The following is a 16,865-nucleotide window of genomic DNA, read 5'->3' as shown; positions in this document are numbered from 1 at the left end:
GATGTGGGTTTGATCCCTGGGTTGAGAGGATCCCCTGGAGAAGGAAATGGCATCCCACTGCATTATTCTTGCATGGAAAATTCCCATGAATAGAGGAGCCTGGCAGGCTCTGAGGTCTATGAGGTCGCAAAGAGTCAGACATGACTGAGCAATTGAGTACACAGACAGCCGTATGTTACAGCATTTAGTGTTTCTTTTCCTATGCGTATATAAAGTAGAAAATAAGATACAAAAATCCTAGGGCTGTTTACTGTGTGAGTCCTAGATTTTGTGTCTTGCTTCAACATTTTTATTTTCAGATAAACCAGAATCTTGATAAATAATGTCCGTGTAGAATAAGTAACTTACTTATCCTTGTGTAAATTCTGTTTGAAGAACTATTTGATAGGTTAAGTTTTGTAAACTTTTTACTGATATCATTCTTTCCATATGTGGATATTCTTTGTAGTACAGGGGTTTTACAAATTTGTTGGTAAAAATAGTGAAAGTCTATTCTTAATGAGAGTCATACAGATTTATCATCTTGAATCCTGTGGTATACCTAGAATCTGCTTTGGGTGGGGAGTTACTCATGTGTTTGTGCACATGTGCTAGTTGTTGAGTACTTCTTTTGTGCTGTCTGAAACATCAACCTCAGATATGCAGATGACACCACCCTTTAGAAAGTGAGGAAGAACTAAAGAGCCTCTTGATGAAAGTGAAAGAGGAGAGTGGAAAAGTTGGCTTAAAGCTCAGCATTCAGAAAACTAAGATCATGGCATCCGGTCCCATCACTTCATGGCTAATAGATGGGGAAACAATGGAAACAGTGGCTGAATTAATTTTTCTGGCTCCAAAATCACTGCAGATGGTGACTGCAGCCATGAAATTAAAAGACACTTACTCCTTGATAGGAAAGTTTTGACCCACCTAGACAGCATATTAAAAAGCAGAGACATCACTTTGTCAACAAAGGTCCGTCTAGTCAGGGCTGTGGTTTTTCCAGTAGTCATGTATGGATGTAAGAGTTGGACTATAAAGAAAGCTGAGCACAGAAGAATTGATGCTTTTTGAACTGTGCTGTTGGAGAAGACTCTTGAGAGTCCCTTGAACTGCAAGGAGATCCAACCTGTCCATCCTAAAGGAGATCAGTCCTGGGTGTTCATTGGAAGGACTGTTGTTGAAGTTGAAACTCCAGTACTTTGGCCACCTGATGCGAAGAGCTGACTCATTTGAAAAGACCCTGATGCTGGGAAAGATTGAGGGCTGGAGGAGAAGGGAATGACAGAGGATGAGATGTTTGGATGGCATCACCAACTCAAGGCACATGGGTTTAGGTGGACTCTGGGAGTTGGTGATGGACAGGGAGGCCGGCGTGCTTTGGTTCATGGGGTCGCAAAGAGTTGGACACGACTGAGCCACTGAACTGAACACTTTAAATGGATTACGTGTTTATGTAATTTGATTTTCATAATGACTGAAATGGTTACTATTTTATTTCCATTTTGTAAATGAGGAAACAGGCTTAAAGAAGTTGTCACACGACTAGTAAGTGTCAGACTAGTTAGTGTTTGAATGCAAACAGTTTTTTCTAAAACCTGTGATAACAGGACATTCCTATCTGTGCTGAAGAGTGCTAGTATTACAGCTCCAGCACCAAACATGCAAATAAAGAATATTCTAAACAAAACCTTGTCAAAATAGCCCACTTGAGGCAAACAAGTCTGTTTATAAAGTCTAATAAGATTGCTTTATGGTGGAAATCACGTAGGAAAAAAAATTAAGGGGAGCATTCTGCAAGAGATGTAAAATTAACAGTGACAGATCAGAAGCAGTTAAGTGGATTATATAGCAAAGAAGCTGGAAAGAAAATAACTATTAAACTGAAAGAGTTAATTGCCTCAACCTTACTCTAAAGCAAACAGAGTTGAAAACAAGTTGAAAACTCTAGAAGCCAGATTGATAAAATAAATGTACATAAATCAACAAAAGTATATGGCCTTCAGGCAATTTTGAAAGAAACTCAAGGAACCATTGCAAAAGCACTGACTCAGATGTTTAGTAAGTAGCTGTTGTGCTGTGGTACCAGTTGAATACAAATGTAAATCAATGCTTATACCTAAGAAAGCTTGAGGGGCTCTGCAGTGAGATACTGAGCCACATCTCCAAAGAGGCAGCCTTTTATAGTCTTTAATAGGGTTGGCAAACTTTTTCTGAAAAGGGCCTATCATAATTTTTGTAGACTTTGCCACTGTCGACAAAAAAATAGGTCACAACCTGAAAGTAGAGTTAGTTTTTTTTTGGTGGGAATGTTAAGGACTCTGAGCCCGGGAGATAGCATCTCAGCCTTTCTGAGAAAACTGCTTCAAGGAGGCAGGAGGGGAAGTCAGGCTATATACAAGTTTGCAACAAAGGGAGCAGGCAGTCTGAATGTCAAAGATCAGCTGTCAGGCTGAGGCATTTGGTGTTCTGTGTATGGAAGCCGCAGGCCTCGGGGCTCGCTGCCTTCACTCCTCTCACGTGCACCTCAGCTGTCTGGGGCCAACCCTGCTTCCTTGCTCACCTTGCTGCTTGCATTCCCCCAGCTCCTCAGCAGTCATCGCAAGGGGTGGCAGCATCTGCTGGATCGCAGTTTTGGGAGTCCTCATTCATATATAGAGGCCAGAAATTGCTGATGGCTGTGTCATTTCTTGTTGATAAATATGTCAGGAAATATTTTCATTTCACACCAAGTATATGGTTTCTGTCGTAATTATTCAACTTGGCTATTGTAGTGCAAAAGCAGCCATAGGAAATACAAAGAAATGAACAGACTGTTCTTCAACAAAACTTTATAGAAAATACTTAGCCAGCTTTTGACTGCTGGGTTATAATAATAGATAGAATCCTCCCTAACACATGCATCACTGAAAAATAGCCTTTTTTATGATTTCTTCAAGGGAAAATAAAAATATTAATAACATCCTTAGAGGGAGTATCAAACTTTTGAGTAATTAATTGGAGGCGCTTCCTGGTTTTATTTAAGACAGACTTGGATGGAAGATCTGCACTAATAGTAATGGTTTGCATTCGATGCTTGTTTGCTTGTTAGTGCTAGGCAGTGTCATAAGCACGGATTTGCTTATGACAAAAGTTACAATTTTTTTTTGAATTCTCAGTCATAATCGGAGAGATGATATGTTATGAATTTCTCCAAATGAAGAATTATACTCAATTATAGATCATACAGAAGTTTAATATAATTCTAAAATCAGCTTGGTTTGGAAGTTGTTTGTAGTAGTGTTTCTCAGGTATATGAGTCTGACATAGAACTTGATAAAACGCAGATTCTTCCTCGCTAGCTAGGGTGCTGCCTGAGGTATCTTGCATTTGTGGCAAGTTCTCAAGGGATATTGATCCTGTCCTTCTGAGTAAACATCAAGTGGGACAACAACCTATAACTATCTGAATATTTTTGAAGTGTTCTATCTCAGCAATTCTGTCGTTCTAGTTACTCAAGTCTGAATACCGTGAAGTTATCCTGGGATCTTCTCTAACACATATGCCATATTCAGTCTTTCCTGATGGCTGTATTTTGAAAACGACTGGAATCTGAGCACTTTTTATCACCCTTGCTTCTCCTTTTATTGCAAACCACTGTAATTGCCCCCTCTAGATGAATGCAGTGGTCTTGGAGCTGGCCTCTGCTTAAAACCTCCTGGCCCATCTCACTCGGAGAAGTCAGTGTATTTATCTTGATTAGCTGTTACATGATACCTAAAGAATAGTACCAGAAGTATAACAAATGTTGTGCATGTAGGCTGAGTGAAAGGTTTTCCTTTTGTTCTTGACGTTCTAAGTTTATTAAGGCAGACTGTGATTGAATTAACAGTTTAAAAGTAACTAATACCGAGTTGAAATTCTAACTTTTAACTTATTAAAACCTTTAAGTTATTCTTATATATGTTAGTTTCTGGTTGAGTTTTGAGTCAAAGTATGGGCCCTTGCATTTCTCCCTACTTAACCTAATAGAGATTTTTCTAGGCAATACATAACCTTTAATATAGAAATTCACAGGTTTACATTATTTAAAAATCTAATAGAAAAATTACTTCATACACACGTGGGCGACTCATAACTGATGAACTTAGTGGTTTCTTGTGCCTAGATACTCCAAAATATATTTGAATAGTTCTTTGCAATTGCTTGTCTTGCAGTAATTCAAGAAAGAATTCTAAAGTGTGCATGTGTGCTCGTTGTGTCCAGCTCTTTGTGACCCCATGGACTGTAGCCTGCCATAGAATTTTCCAGGCAAGAGTACTTGTGGGTTTCCATTTTCTCCTCCAGGGATCTTCCCAACCCAGGGATAAAACTGGAGTCTCCTGAGTCTCTTGCATTGCAGGCGGATTCTTTTACCGCTGAGCTGCCCGGGAAGCCCTAGAATTCTAAGAGTTGATTTAAAAAATAATTTTACTTCATAAGTTTGTTCCTCTTAACTAACACATTAATTTTCTTTACTGTTTCTCATTTTGTCTCCTGTAATCACCATTTTCCTAGTCTTCTAGGCCAAAATAATTTTTTAGTCCTTCCCTGTATTTATGTAGTTACCAAATGTTGGAAATACTTCAGCTCTTTAATTTCTTGCTTCTCTATTCATTTCACAGCCAGTTACTCTAACTATGCAAACATCTTTCCTTCTAATCTCTCCCCACTATAATCCATTCTGTGTTTTGCAGATCATTCTTTTAAAAGATTCATGTATATTGCTTACATCATGTCAGTCTTCAGAGGAATCTATAAGATTGAATCTAAACCTCTCAATCACTAGAGATCCATCTATAATCGAGCTGAGCTTGATTTATATTGCTCTTGTTGCCTTCACTGTTATCTTTCAGATGAACTTCTTGCCTTACATGCCCATCCCTCCTCAATATATACACACAGTTGCGCTTTTACCACTTACTCTTAGTTGTCAGATTGGCCTACCTATATGCCATTTTATTCGTTCATTCTGTGTTGCTGCTTAAATGTGTTTAAGCTTCTTAAAATACATAACCTATCAACTTCAATAAAAACTCCAGTCCAAACTGATCTCTTTTCTGTAAGCTCCAATTGTATTCATGTCTGTACCACAAAATTTATCATGAGTCTTTGTTACTTAATACCTGTATAAGGCTTCTCCTTTCAGAAAGACTGTGCTTGGTGGCAGGGAGTATAAAAGTATACTGGATTATCCAGAAAATTTACTGACTTGATTCATATTTTATTCTTTTATGTATAAAATAATTTCTTAGAGTTTGGGATTTTAAAAATTAATAATGTATATTATGTGTACAAGGCAAACATAAAAATTCTCTGTTATCATTCATCCTGTAGGAAATCCTTTTTCAAAGAGAAATGAAGAAGAAAACTATATATACTCTAAATGTGGGTGATCAGGACTATGAAGATATGCAAGGTAACTTAATTTTTATAAAGCTTTTGTGTTGAAAGCAAAACTTAGTGTTTCCAAACTGTTAGCACATATTTTTTTGTTTACATATTTTCGTTGTTCTTAAACTCTGAAATAGCTGCCTAAATAAGTAGTGCACACTTTTTTTTACTCTTCTCATGTCTTGTTGCAATCAATCAGTGTTTTTAGTTCATTGAACTCTTTCTATTCTTAAATTTTTGCTCTCTGCTGATTTCAGAATGACATTTTTTTTTGTTCAAAATTTTTTATCATTATTGTCTTTTTTTTTTTTCTTTCATTCTCTTTCTTCTTTCTGGGAAAAAAAAAAAATCTTAGAGTTCCTTTAGTGAAAGTCTGGAGAAGGCAATGGCACCCCACTCCAGTACTCTTGCCTGGCAAATCCCATGGATGGAGGAGTCTGGTGGGCTGCAGTCCATGGGGTCGCTTAGAGTCAGACATGACTGAGCGACTTCACTTTCACTTTTCACTTTCATGCATTGGAGACGGAAATGGCAACCCACTCCAGTATTCTTGCCTGGAAAATCCCAGGGATGGGGGAGCCTGGTGGGCTGCCGTCTATGGGGTTGCACAGAGTCGGACACGACTGACTCGACTTAGCAGCAGCAGCAGCCGTGAAAGTCTATTGGTGGTAAATGCTTAAGTGTTTTTAAATTTTATCTTCTTCTAAGCTTTCAAAGAATGATAATACAGTTCTGGATTGATAACTATTTTGTCTCTTAGCGCTCTGAAGTTTTGTTTTTTTTCCCGTTTGGGCTATTTTCTAGTTTTCTTACTAGCTGTCAAGAAATGTCCTTTGAAGTTAATTGTCATTCCCTTGTAGATGATCTTTTTCTTCTTTTTGGTTTTAAGATGTTTTTTTCATCTTTGATGTTGTACAGTTTGGCAACATTGTTTCTAAACGTGGATTATTTTCGTTTCTCCTATTTAGTATACCTTGTGTGTCCTTTATCTGTTGGATTGTGTTTTTTATTTGTTTTATCATTTTTCAGCCATTAGTACTTTAACTATTGCCTGCCTTTTACTCTCTTCTTCTGAGCCTCGGTTAATGTGTTAGACTTTGTCCTGACCTCATTTTCCAACCTCTCTTTCACAGATTACATCTCCTTTTCTGTTTCTTACAGTCTGGGTGGTTTCTTCAGTTTTTCATTTCTTCTAGTTCACAGATATTTTTTTCTTCTGGGTCTAATCTACTGTTGAGCGAACTCTAGGAGATAGCAAGAACAGAGAAACCTGATGTGCTACAGTCCATGGGGTCGCAAAGAGGCAGACACAACTTAGCAGCTAAACAACAAAAATGTAGTATTTGAAAGTTCTAATGTTTGAAGCCAGTGGATATCTAAATAAATTTATAATGAATATAGTATGTAAAATATAGAAATAAATTTAAGCACATTCTTGTTTCTGCTGATTCTTACTCAAGTCAACTTATTTTCTTTGGCTTGGTGATGTTTGATTATGAGGTGTGGAATCATGAGGGCCTAAATTAGGGATGTTTTCATTCAGAGGATTTATATGTATTTGTTTTTTTCCTGAACCCATGCTGGGACCACTTTAACCCCATTTGAGGATCTTGGCTTAAAAGGGGAATCTCCCAGGGTCAGTTTCCCTACCTGAGTTGGTCCTAAAGGTTAGTCTCCAAATCTAAACACTAGTACGAACATGTGTTCTCAGGGTGATCTCAGGTTTTCCATTTGCTTGGCATATACTGGTCACATTTCAGCTGTTTCTTTATTTTTGTTTTACTTTATGTCAAATCTTGGAGTTTCTTTCACTTCTGAGCAAGCACTGCTTGCTTCTTGTGTGTTGGTTACATTGCTGGTAGGTGTTTAAATTAGTACAAACCCTAAGGGGTATAATTTTTGGCCATATCTATTCAGATTACAGATGTACAGACACATTGGTCTAGAATTCCATTTTTAAGAATTTATCCTATTGATATACTATTAAAAGTGGGAAGTAAGTTTTTCATTGTTTGCAATAGCCAAAGCTTGAAAACAAGCGATTGTCCCATCTTTAGATTGAAACAACAACAAAAACTCAAACTGGTGTGTATAGTATTCTAGCATTTGTCTGAAGAAGGTGGTTTAAAAGAATACGTATTAGGATTTGCTTGTCTGTGCATTCCATTATGTCTTTGGAAGAGCACAGAACAAGCTTAACAGTTGTTACTTGTTGTGTTGGGTGGAACTGAATACATAGAGATGGATTTGCTTGGGAGATTTGTTACTATAACCTTTTTTAAATTTTTAAATATTTGAACTGTATGATTATTCTAAAATTAAATTCATGAAAAATTCTTTTCACTCCTCCTTAAATTTAAATTAGTAAACATTGGAGGTATTATGCTCAAGAAGTTTGTTTGTTACAGTGTATCTAAGATCTAATTGCTTTGTAGAAGGAGGGCCCTTTAGAGTATCCAGTCCATCATACTACTAGAAACATAAGTAATTTGATCCAGAGAAATTGAAAGCATATATGACTGCTTTACTTTATAGGTGAAGAAAACAAAGATAATACTGCAACCACTGGTGTGTTGTACAGTGAAGCTGATAGATGTCCAATATGTCTCAGTTGCCTGTTAGAGAAGGAAATCGGTTTTCCAGAAAGCTGTAATCATGTCTTTTGCTTGACCTGTATTCTTAAATGGGCAGAGGTGAGTCTAAATATTAAATATTATTGTATTTTAATTCCCTAGCATGATTTCATTCTACCTACAGACTTGATACTGCCTTTCATAAATTATTTCACAGTAATGTGTGCTTTTCCACTTAGGACAAATGTCTCTGTATTGCTCCAATTTTGTTAAATATTCTCTTCTAAATTTTATATATTCAGCTTTTTGTGCTTTTGTAATACAAACATTACAAATGCATACCTTAAAAAATTACTGGAAAATAGGTGTTTTTTTCTGGTAGAAACACAGTAATTCATCTTCAGTGTACTTGACCCTCTTGTGATTATGTCTGCTTACTAATGCTTTCTCTCTGCTTTGTGTTTTATGTTTTTCAGAGAATTTTTATATAGATTATTAAATTTCTTCCTTATATCAGCCTTGTGGGATAACCAGAACAGATGTAACAGTGTCTTTCCATTTTACAGATGAGGAAACTTGGATTCTGTGTTGTATAACTTGGCCAAGGTCTCATAGCTTAAGAGGCAGAAATAAATTTATAACTGCATTTTCTAATTCCCGTATTATGAACTAATTTCAAAGTTAGAGATATTATTGAGGTTCTTCATAGATAGTAAATGATTGAGAAATAGAAAAATTTGGGACTTTTAATGTATTATGTTGATACAGTTTGTGCCAAGTAGATCATGATACTACTGCACAGTGAGTATTCACTATGAGCCCTTTTGTTGTGAATTGTGAAATGAAAACTTGTCACACAGATCATGCTATATTTTTTGAGTTAGTAATTTGTCAGTGTGTAAAAGTAAAGGAAATAAAGCTTAAAAATATTTTTAGTATTAGCTGCATTCAAATTGTTTGTTGTCCTTAAGCACATTAGAATTAATTACCTTTTGCATAATTGGGGTTTTCTCAGTTCTGTATCTTACCTATATTTCATTAATAGTGTGGAAAAGGGAACATAACTATTACTGACTATGGCCAAGTTCTGGGAGGAAGAAAAATGGATTTGTTATACCATTTGAATTCATAATAGTATACTTGAAACAGTTCTAATTAGATAAAGGTCTAAACTGATCTTTATGTATTTTGGGAAAAAATCTTTTGAGTTTAATTATTTAGTGTAATTCTGAACAGTCCTATGTGTTTGTAGAAGTGTTTACTAATGAAATGAGAATGCATGTTTTTCTTTGCCACCCAACTAATGATTTCATCTGTGTTAAATTTAGTGCACCTTGGTTTGCTCTGTGATGAGATATCTTAAAAATAGAAGCATTTTTGCTTCCAGTAGAGAAACAGTTACTAGATGTGCAGAAGTCTTCAATTTGATGCTTTTCGTAAGATTATATGCAGTGACCACATAATAGGGAAGTTCAACAACCGTGATTTGAGTGTGTGTTTTTCTCTGGAGATTAGAATATATAAAATAGACTTTATTCACTCCTTCATTACACTACATGTATTTTTGATACAACCATTAGCTTTATCATGGTGTGCAAGTTCAAGTTTCTCTAGAGTGTGAATCTTAAAGTGGTACTAGTAGGTTGTAGACTATGTACAGATTCAACTCTGCTAAATAGTGCTAAACTTGTCTGTTTTTAAACTCTTGCTGAATATTCTTAGGTTGAAAATACTTGATTACATAATGTTACAATCAGCACTTTTCTCACATGTAACGTCTTTCTTGTTTTGTGTTACTTCTTTGGATATAAACATTTTTTTGAAGCCAAATTGCTTTAAAAAGAAAATACTTATCTGCTGCACTGCCATTAATTGTGTTAGAGAGTGTGGGAACTGGGATATTGTTTAAACAAAAGTAGTTAACTTTGAAAGTAGAGAATAAACAGAATATTCTGAATTATTTCATTGTCCATAATAGGAATAGCATACATCAGTTAAATAAGCCATTTAAGTTGAGCAGTAACAAGAACACAGTCTTCTAATAAAATGTTCATTATAAACAATAAATGAATACTGGTTAACAAAATCACTTAGGATTTGAACTAAATTTTCCGTTTGAATCTTTTATTGGTATGATAAAAAATTAGATATGTTGAGGTATATAAGCGCTTTGACAAATAGAAACAGATTTAATATTCACTAGTGTAGTTATTCATGACCATTAGCTATTAAGATCTCTCTTCTCATTTTCCTCAGCCTCCTTCTATTCTTAAGAAGAAGCATGTAGTTTACTTTGGATTTTGGTTTTAGCAATAAGTGTCCATATTCAGTCTCTAGTAACTGGCCGGGCTTGTGCTAATAAGGCTTTCATATATATTCTTTCATTTAAATTACTGTATTAATGGTTACTTGTTATTCAGGGCAAGGATCCTGAACTCTTAATTTGTTTCTAAATACTTCAAGAGATAGCCTGAAATAAAAACACTTTTTAAATATTGACCCATAGTTTTAAATTTTACTAATGTTCACTTCTAGTAGGAAGTTAGAAATAAAAAGTGAGATTTACAGTGATTGGAAATCTACATAATAAGAAAAAATTACAAAATGTATTCAGGGTCACCTTCCTAGTCTTCTCTGTCTTTCAGAAGTTCTGCTGAGCTATCTGAGATTTGTACTCAAGATTCACTAAAATATGATTTGGAACTGTTATCAAGAACCAAGAAGAACTCATTTATTTACTATCACCATAATATTTTAGGCATTGAAGAAATTCTCCATAAGAAACAAGTAAAATTAAAGCATGTAATAGTCTAGTATATTTATTTTGGACACACTCCTGGAATTTCTTGTGTTCTTAAAATACCTATATCCAGAGTCACTATTAGTTTCAATTTCTTTAAGCTCTAAAATTTTGATTCTGTCGTTATTTAAAACAAAAGCTATATGAGGGCTTTAAAATGAGTAAGTAACTGAATTTAGTTGCTGGATATTTCATAGCATCTACTTTACCTAGGGCAGAAAGATTCAGAATAATGGAAATGATGATCTTCATGGCCCAGAGCCTAATGGCTTCCCATTAGGGACACTAGAAGAAATTGAAATTAAACATGTCTACTCTACTCTGTGTTTAATTTCAAGGATCTCAAGAGATGGTAAGCCTGTTGGTTTATAAAATAAAAATGATTTTGAAATAGAATATTAATCTGAACAAAGACATAGTAATTGGCACGTTAAGAAAGTTGAAATTCTTGCTATTTTAAAGCATCAATATTAGAACTGAGAATCTGGAACTAAAGGAGACCTTTGACCTGATGAAATATATATAGAATCAATACATTAAACTTTACCAGCTACTTAGAAAGTTAAGTATTTTTACTGTGAGCAAAAATGCAGTCTAAACATATTGAGGACATTTAGTTTACACCTAAGTTTAATCTTGATTGTCTGAGTTTGCACATTTTAAAGTAGATAACTAGAAAGGTGAAGTCTAGAGTAGTTTGACGCATGGCTGTAGTATCCACAGCCAATCATAATTATGATCCTCAATAGACGATAGGGTAAGCTACACACACACACACACACACACACACACACGTTAAGAAAATAAGATTTATGGTTTGACAGGTTGTCAAGAAGTGGTTAAAGTTTTGACCCTTAAAAGGTTAAAGTTTGAGGACTTGGAAACATTTCATGTTTGAAGTGTTTAAGGTTGTTTGTTTTTTTTTTAAACTCTATTTAAAGGAATATGCGATATGTATAATTAGGAGGTTCTTGATATCCACTGGGGTTCTTTTCACTTTTAAGTAATGTAAATATTCCCTTTATTTTTTAAGTAATTATTAAATGTGATTAACTTTCCTACTATAAACAAATTATCCTCCCTCAACTTGCTGACAGCTTCAGTTAAGAAAGTAAGGTTAATGAAATAAAAATTTGACAATTGGCAAGGGTATGTTTTCTCTCATGAGACTAGAAATGAAGAGTCTTACTGTGGTGATACATGGTTCTTGAAGAAGTCAGACAACAGTGTTCAATGCAGACAGGTGAGGAGTATATTTTTGAATTAATAATACCAAAAAAATCAAAATATGACTAGTTGACTTATATCTTGACTACTGATGTGTTTTATACAGATGTTCCCTTAAGCAGTGGGTAGAAAAATTTATATATCATTCTGAAGATTAGATTATTGTTCGGTAACATAATTCAGGAAAGTTTTATTGCCTGGATTTTCCAAACAGGTTTTGCTAAAATTTAATCTTTCTTTATTCCTGAACTAAACCAAATCTTTAAATAGTTCTCAGTGAACAGTAATTTAAACATTATCTGGGGAGCACTACCATTAGTCCTTATCTTTCTAAAGCATCGTTAAATACATTAATTCATTTAATAATTGCAACTTACGCAGTAGGTGATTCAGGGCTGTCTATCTTCATCCTTAAAGTAGATTAGAGAGGTTGCTAGGTCTGACTTCTCCAGAACTTGAATTTGTGACTGATTATTCCAAATTCCCAGTTGTTTTCACTCTGTAGGTTAATTCTTTGGTATAAGCTTTGGTAGAAAAAGAATATGTTTATATTGTGAATGCTCATTATCCAAAGCATATATATAATAGATTTTCATTTAATACTCTATTTTTACCAGTTGGATGTATATTTCTGTATAGTCTAATTTTAAACGTCAGAATTTATAAAATAATTTATATAGATAGTTTATGGGATTTCCTCTTTTCGTGCTAGAAAAAGAAAGTCTTAACTATTAAATGTCAAAATAAAAGAAAAAAAGATTAATTCTATCCAACTGTTGTAATACAGCTTTAAGAAAATGAATCGAGTTTCTTTTGAGTAGTTAGATAAACTGTTTTCTTGCTGTTAATTTTATCACTGACAGTCATTTGTCTTGTAGGGATACATTCCTGAAAGTGGGTTATAAAGAACCATAGTTTCATTAATATGCATTGACAAGGACTATCTTGAAAGAACTGGTTAAATGTAGTAGTGTATATGTAGGCTGACTACAGGTGAGCATCTCCATTAGGGGTCCAGACTACGTATCTTGGTACCATCAAGGCGAAAGGATAGGTCCTGGTCAATGGCTTTAAAATAAGCATCAGCCTGTGATAGTGTAATTCCTAAATCACTTTTGTTGAATTTGAACTGGAGTTTTATATAATGTGCTCTTATTTATCAGTAAGAGAGATTGATGTTTTAGAGATTCCCATGGACAGACAAACCTACCTAAAGCGTAGGTACTGAGATTTAGTTTTTAAGCATTTACCTTTAACACTTGCTTCTCTCTCTCTAGGAGGGGCTATCGGTAGGCAGCCTTTGTGATTGAGGATAGAGCAGCAGCAGGAAGCAAGAAATATTAGAAATCAAGAATCCTGAATTCCCAAATAAGGAAGGTTTCCTGTTCTTACATTTAAATATGGGTTTGTCTGAGCTGGGAATTTACAACGCTTCAGAATACTAGGGTATGTTTTACTGAAATCATTAGGAAGATGATTTTTTCTATTGAAATCGCCTCCTTAACTGATACAACTTTACTAGAGAGCATTCACAGTAAAATGTATGCTCTGTTCTTATAATACACGTTACATTGTAAAGTAGTGATCAAATTCTGTTCATTTCGTAGCTGTATCACAAAGTTGAATGATATTCTATTACTTTGACTGTGAAACTAATTAAATTAGATACTTTTAAAATTGTTAAAATAAAAGTCATTGTCAGTTAAAATAGGTGAATAATTAGAGTATATATATATATATGCTGCTGCTGCTGCTAAGTCGCTTCAGTCGTGTCCGACTCTGTGTGACCCCATAGATGGCAGCCCACCAGGCTCCGCCGTCCCTGGGATTCTCCAGGCAAGAACACTGGAGTGGGTTGCCATTTCCTGCTCCAATGCATGAAAGTGAAAGTGAAGTCGCTCAGTCGTGACCCCATGGACCGCAGCCCACCAGGCTCTTCGTCCATGGGATTTTCCAGGCAAGAGTATTGGAGTAGGGTGCCATTGCCTTCTCTGAGGTATATATATATATATATATATATATATATATATATATAAAAGGACTCAAAATGATGAATAACCAAAGTGCATTTATTTTTGTTGCAAAATTTGGGATGATTTTCTTCAGAACTAAAAATACATTTTAAAGCAGAAATAAGTGTATTTTTAAATTTTATTAGTTTTAAATGTGAATTTTTTAAACTACACAACTTAAAAACTAAATTAGTTATTTTAGTGACACAAACTCAAGATTAGAATATCTTTGAGATTTTCTGAATATCTGCTGGATTATGAGGATGAAGAATCCTCAGGAATTCTTTAAAGTTAGGCCAATGCAAACCATTATTTAAAACCTTTTTTCCCTGTTAAAGCTATTTGATCATCATAGATATATGATTTTATGCTTCAGTGTCTATTAATGATGGTGTTTTTGAGCTTTAGCATATGCTAATATAAGGTACTCTTATATTTTTCTTAGAGTATACATTAAGGAAAGATTAAAGATCCACTTAATTTAAAAAAACCTGTTTCAATTTTTTTTTTCGTTTAATTCTTCTTTAATCACTATTTACTGAAGTATGCTGTGAAGACTTAGGATAACTAAATTTTCTGTTTCCCCTTTGAAATGCTTTGCTACACTGCTTTAAGGTCAGAAATAGATATCATGATTTCTCAGTAGCCATAGCAAAAGATATTTTGTCTATTTTAGATAGCTTATTTTCTTATATATGCCTTTTTTTTTTTTTTAATCTGGGGAGGATAACCTGTTTTTAAGAATTTTTTCTAATGGCTAAGCCTGAGCCAAAAAAATCTATTAATTTATTTTCTAGGGTTAACTAGATTATCTTTAGGAAATATAAGTATATACAGATTATCTGAATATATAGCAGTAGTTTTCCAACTACTACTTTTTATTGCTGTTTTTTTGTTTTTAAATAGCAATGAAACCCTTAATTCACATGAAACCTTACACATATCCATGACAATTATGCTTAGAGAAAAAAAGAACAAAACCAAAATCTTACTTAAAACTCTTCATTATCTGTAAGAGATCAAAATGGAATGACTCAGGTTAGAACTCTGATACTCTGAACATGGTAAAGAAAAGAGTGCCATTTAGCTGATATCAGCAGAGGAAATTTAATAATAAAGAAAATGAGATTGTGTAATTTCAGAGTTTTAGAAAGGTTTGGTGTATCTGACTTATATCTGATATTTAAATTCCTTTAACACAGTGACTCTTTTTGGATTGTAGTGTTATGACTTGAAATATATAAAAATAGTTTAATGTCCATATATGTCATGAACTTTGAACAGTCCAATTAAAACACCATTAACAATTCTTATCTGTTACATGTATATGTACATCATACTGTGAGTTTTCATTAGTGAAGCAAGCTTTTTTATTATCAGTGCTATAAAGCCAGTTGACTTTTGGAAGATTTACATAATGCTTAGTGTATGCCATTAATTCCTGCAGAAACCTCAGAGATGATTATTATCCCCATTTTCACAAAAGAGACATAGAAAGGCTATGTAATATGCTTAACATTAAACATGAGGAAATGGCAGCCCACTCCAGTATTCTTGCCTGGAAAAATCCTATGGACAGAGGAGTCTGGTGGGCTGCAGTCCATGGGGTCACAAAGAGTTGGATGTGACTGAGCACCTAAGCACACGCATGCATAGACAGGGCAGAATATGAAAATAGACAGTAAATCCAGAACCCTTAAACACATCTATTTTAATAGTTTTTTTTTAAATGAAGGAAGCAAAATTTTATTATTATGTATTTAATGAATACTTACCTAAATTTGCCTTTAAAATAGAAAATGCATTTTGAAACTTCAGTAAAAGTAAGTACTTAAAGGTTTCCACGATATTCTTTTGAGTTGTAAATGTGTTACTACAGCTTCTAGGCTAAGACATTTTATGTAGTAAATGCTAATAGAAACAACAGTCACATAGTTATAATGGTGAGTTCTTTGAACTAGAATTACTATTTGCAATGCATTATTTACAAGGTATGGGCAGCTTTGTTGCTCCTTGTAGTGGTTTTTTAAGGTCAAATTTTTCTGAAGGGAAAGTAATAGCATCCTAAATCCATGGTACTTGGAAGTAAGCTGAGGTGGGTTCTACCAATCTGAACCAATTTAATATAGTAAGGAAGGTCACATTTCCTAATTCAGATACGGTGTAAAGCATTTGATCAAGGCCTCCCTACTTAGGCAAAGAAAAATCACTTTTTAGCAGGGTAGTAAAAAGTAATTCAGTTTATGTTTTGGCTGCTTGCAAAGTAACTCACAAGCTTTTGTGAAAATGTGTTACATGGTCAAGGGCCACACACATTCTGTTGTGCTTGCACTTGGTTTATCTTGGTTTGTGCCAAAGTCAAGAAAAGCAAAAATCACATTTTTCCACTAGGGAATATAGGATTATTTATCAAAACTTGATTACTATCTTTTCTTTTAGACTATTACTATTAAGTTGTTAGAATCCTGATTTACTTTTATAACCATAGGTATATATAGCCCATTCTAGTATGGGCTTCATAGACTGCAGAAAGTTCCCTTTTACCCTAGTAGACGACATACTTTATCTTAAAATATTTAAATAATATAAACCTTTCCCTATACAAACATTTAATAATACTACCAGAGAAACTGTTAATTAAGAGTTGATGCATATTAATTTTGAAAGTACAGGAAATAATACTTGTGTCAAAATAAAGATTTAGAATTACAGAGTGGGCAGAGGACAATTTTTCTTAATCTATAAAGAAAGCCTAATGCAGTTTATAAAAGAACAGCAAACTAATAAAAAAAAGTTAGGCAAAAGGCATGAATAGACGGTTTAAAGAAAAGGATCGTTTAAGAGCCCTTAAGTATGAAAGTA

General features: G+C 34.3%; 1 protein-coding gene across 3 annotated transcripts in view; it reads left to right on the top strand.

Annotated features, from left to right (window-relative positions):
- The window catches only part of SCAF11 (SR-related CTD associated factor 11), a 94,288-nt gene that overhangs the window by 36,780 nt on the left and 40,643 nt on the right, over positions 1 to 16,865 (top strand). For 2 of the 3 annotated variants that reach the window (XM_070370665.1, XM_070370663.1), the window contains exons 3-4: positions 5,335 to 5,416; positions 7,927 to 8,084. In XM_070370665.1, coding sequence (XP_070226766.1) covers positions 5,356 to 5,416; positions 7,927 to 8,084 — 219 coding nt within the window. In that variant the 5' untranslated portion in view covers positions 5,335 to 5,355. Of the gene's footprint in view, positions 1 to 5,334; positions 5,417 to 7,926; positions 8,085 to 13,268; positions 13,438 to 16,865 lie in introns of all 3 variants that reach the window. The other variant, XM_070370666.1, reaches the window with a different exon arrangement.

The sequence above is a fragment of the Bos mutus genome, chromosome 5 (assembly GCF_027580195.1).
Source record: "Bos mutus isolate GX-2022 chromosome 5, NWIPB_WYAK_1.1, whole genome shotgun sequence".
Classification (NCBI taxonomy): Eukaryota; Metazoa; Chordata; class Mammalia; order Artiodactyla; family Bovidae; genus Bos; species Bos mutus.
The sequence above is the reverse complement of the archived record's forward strand: the minus strand, read 5'-3'. Positions and strand labels throughout refer to the sequence as shown.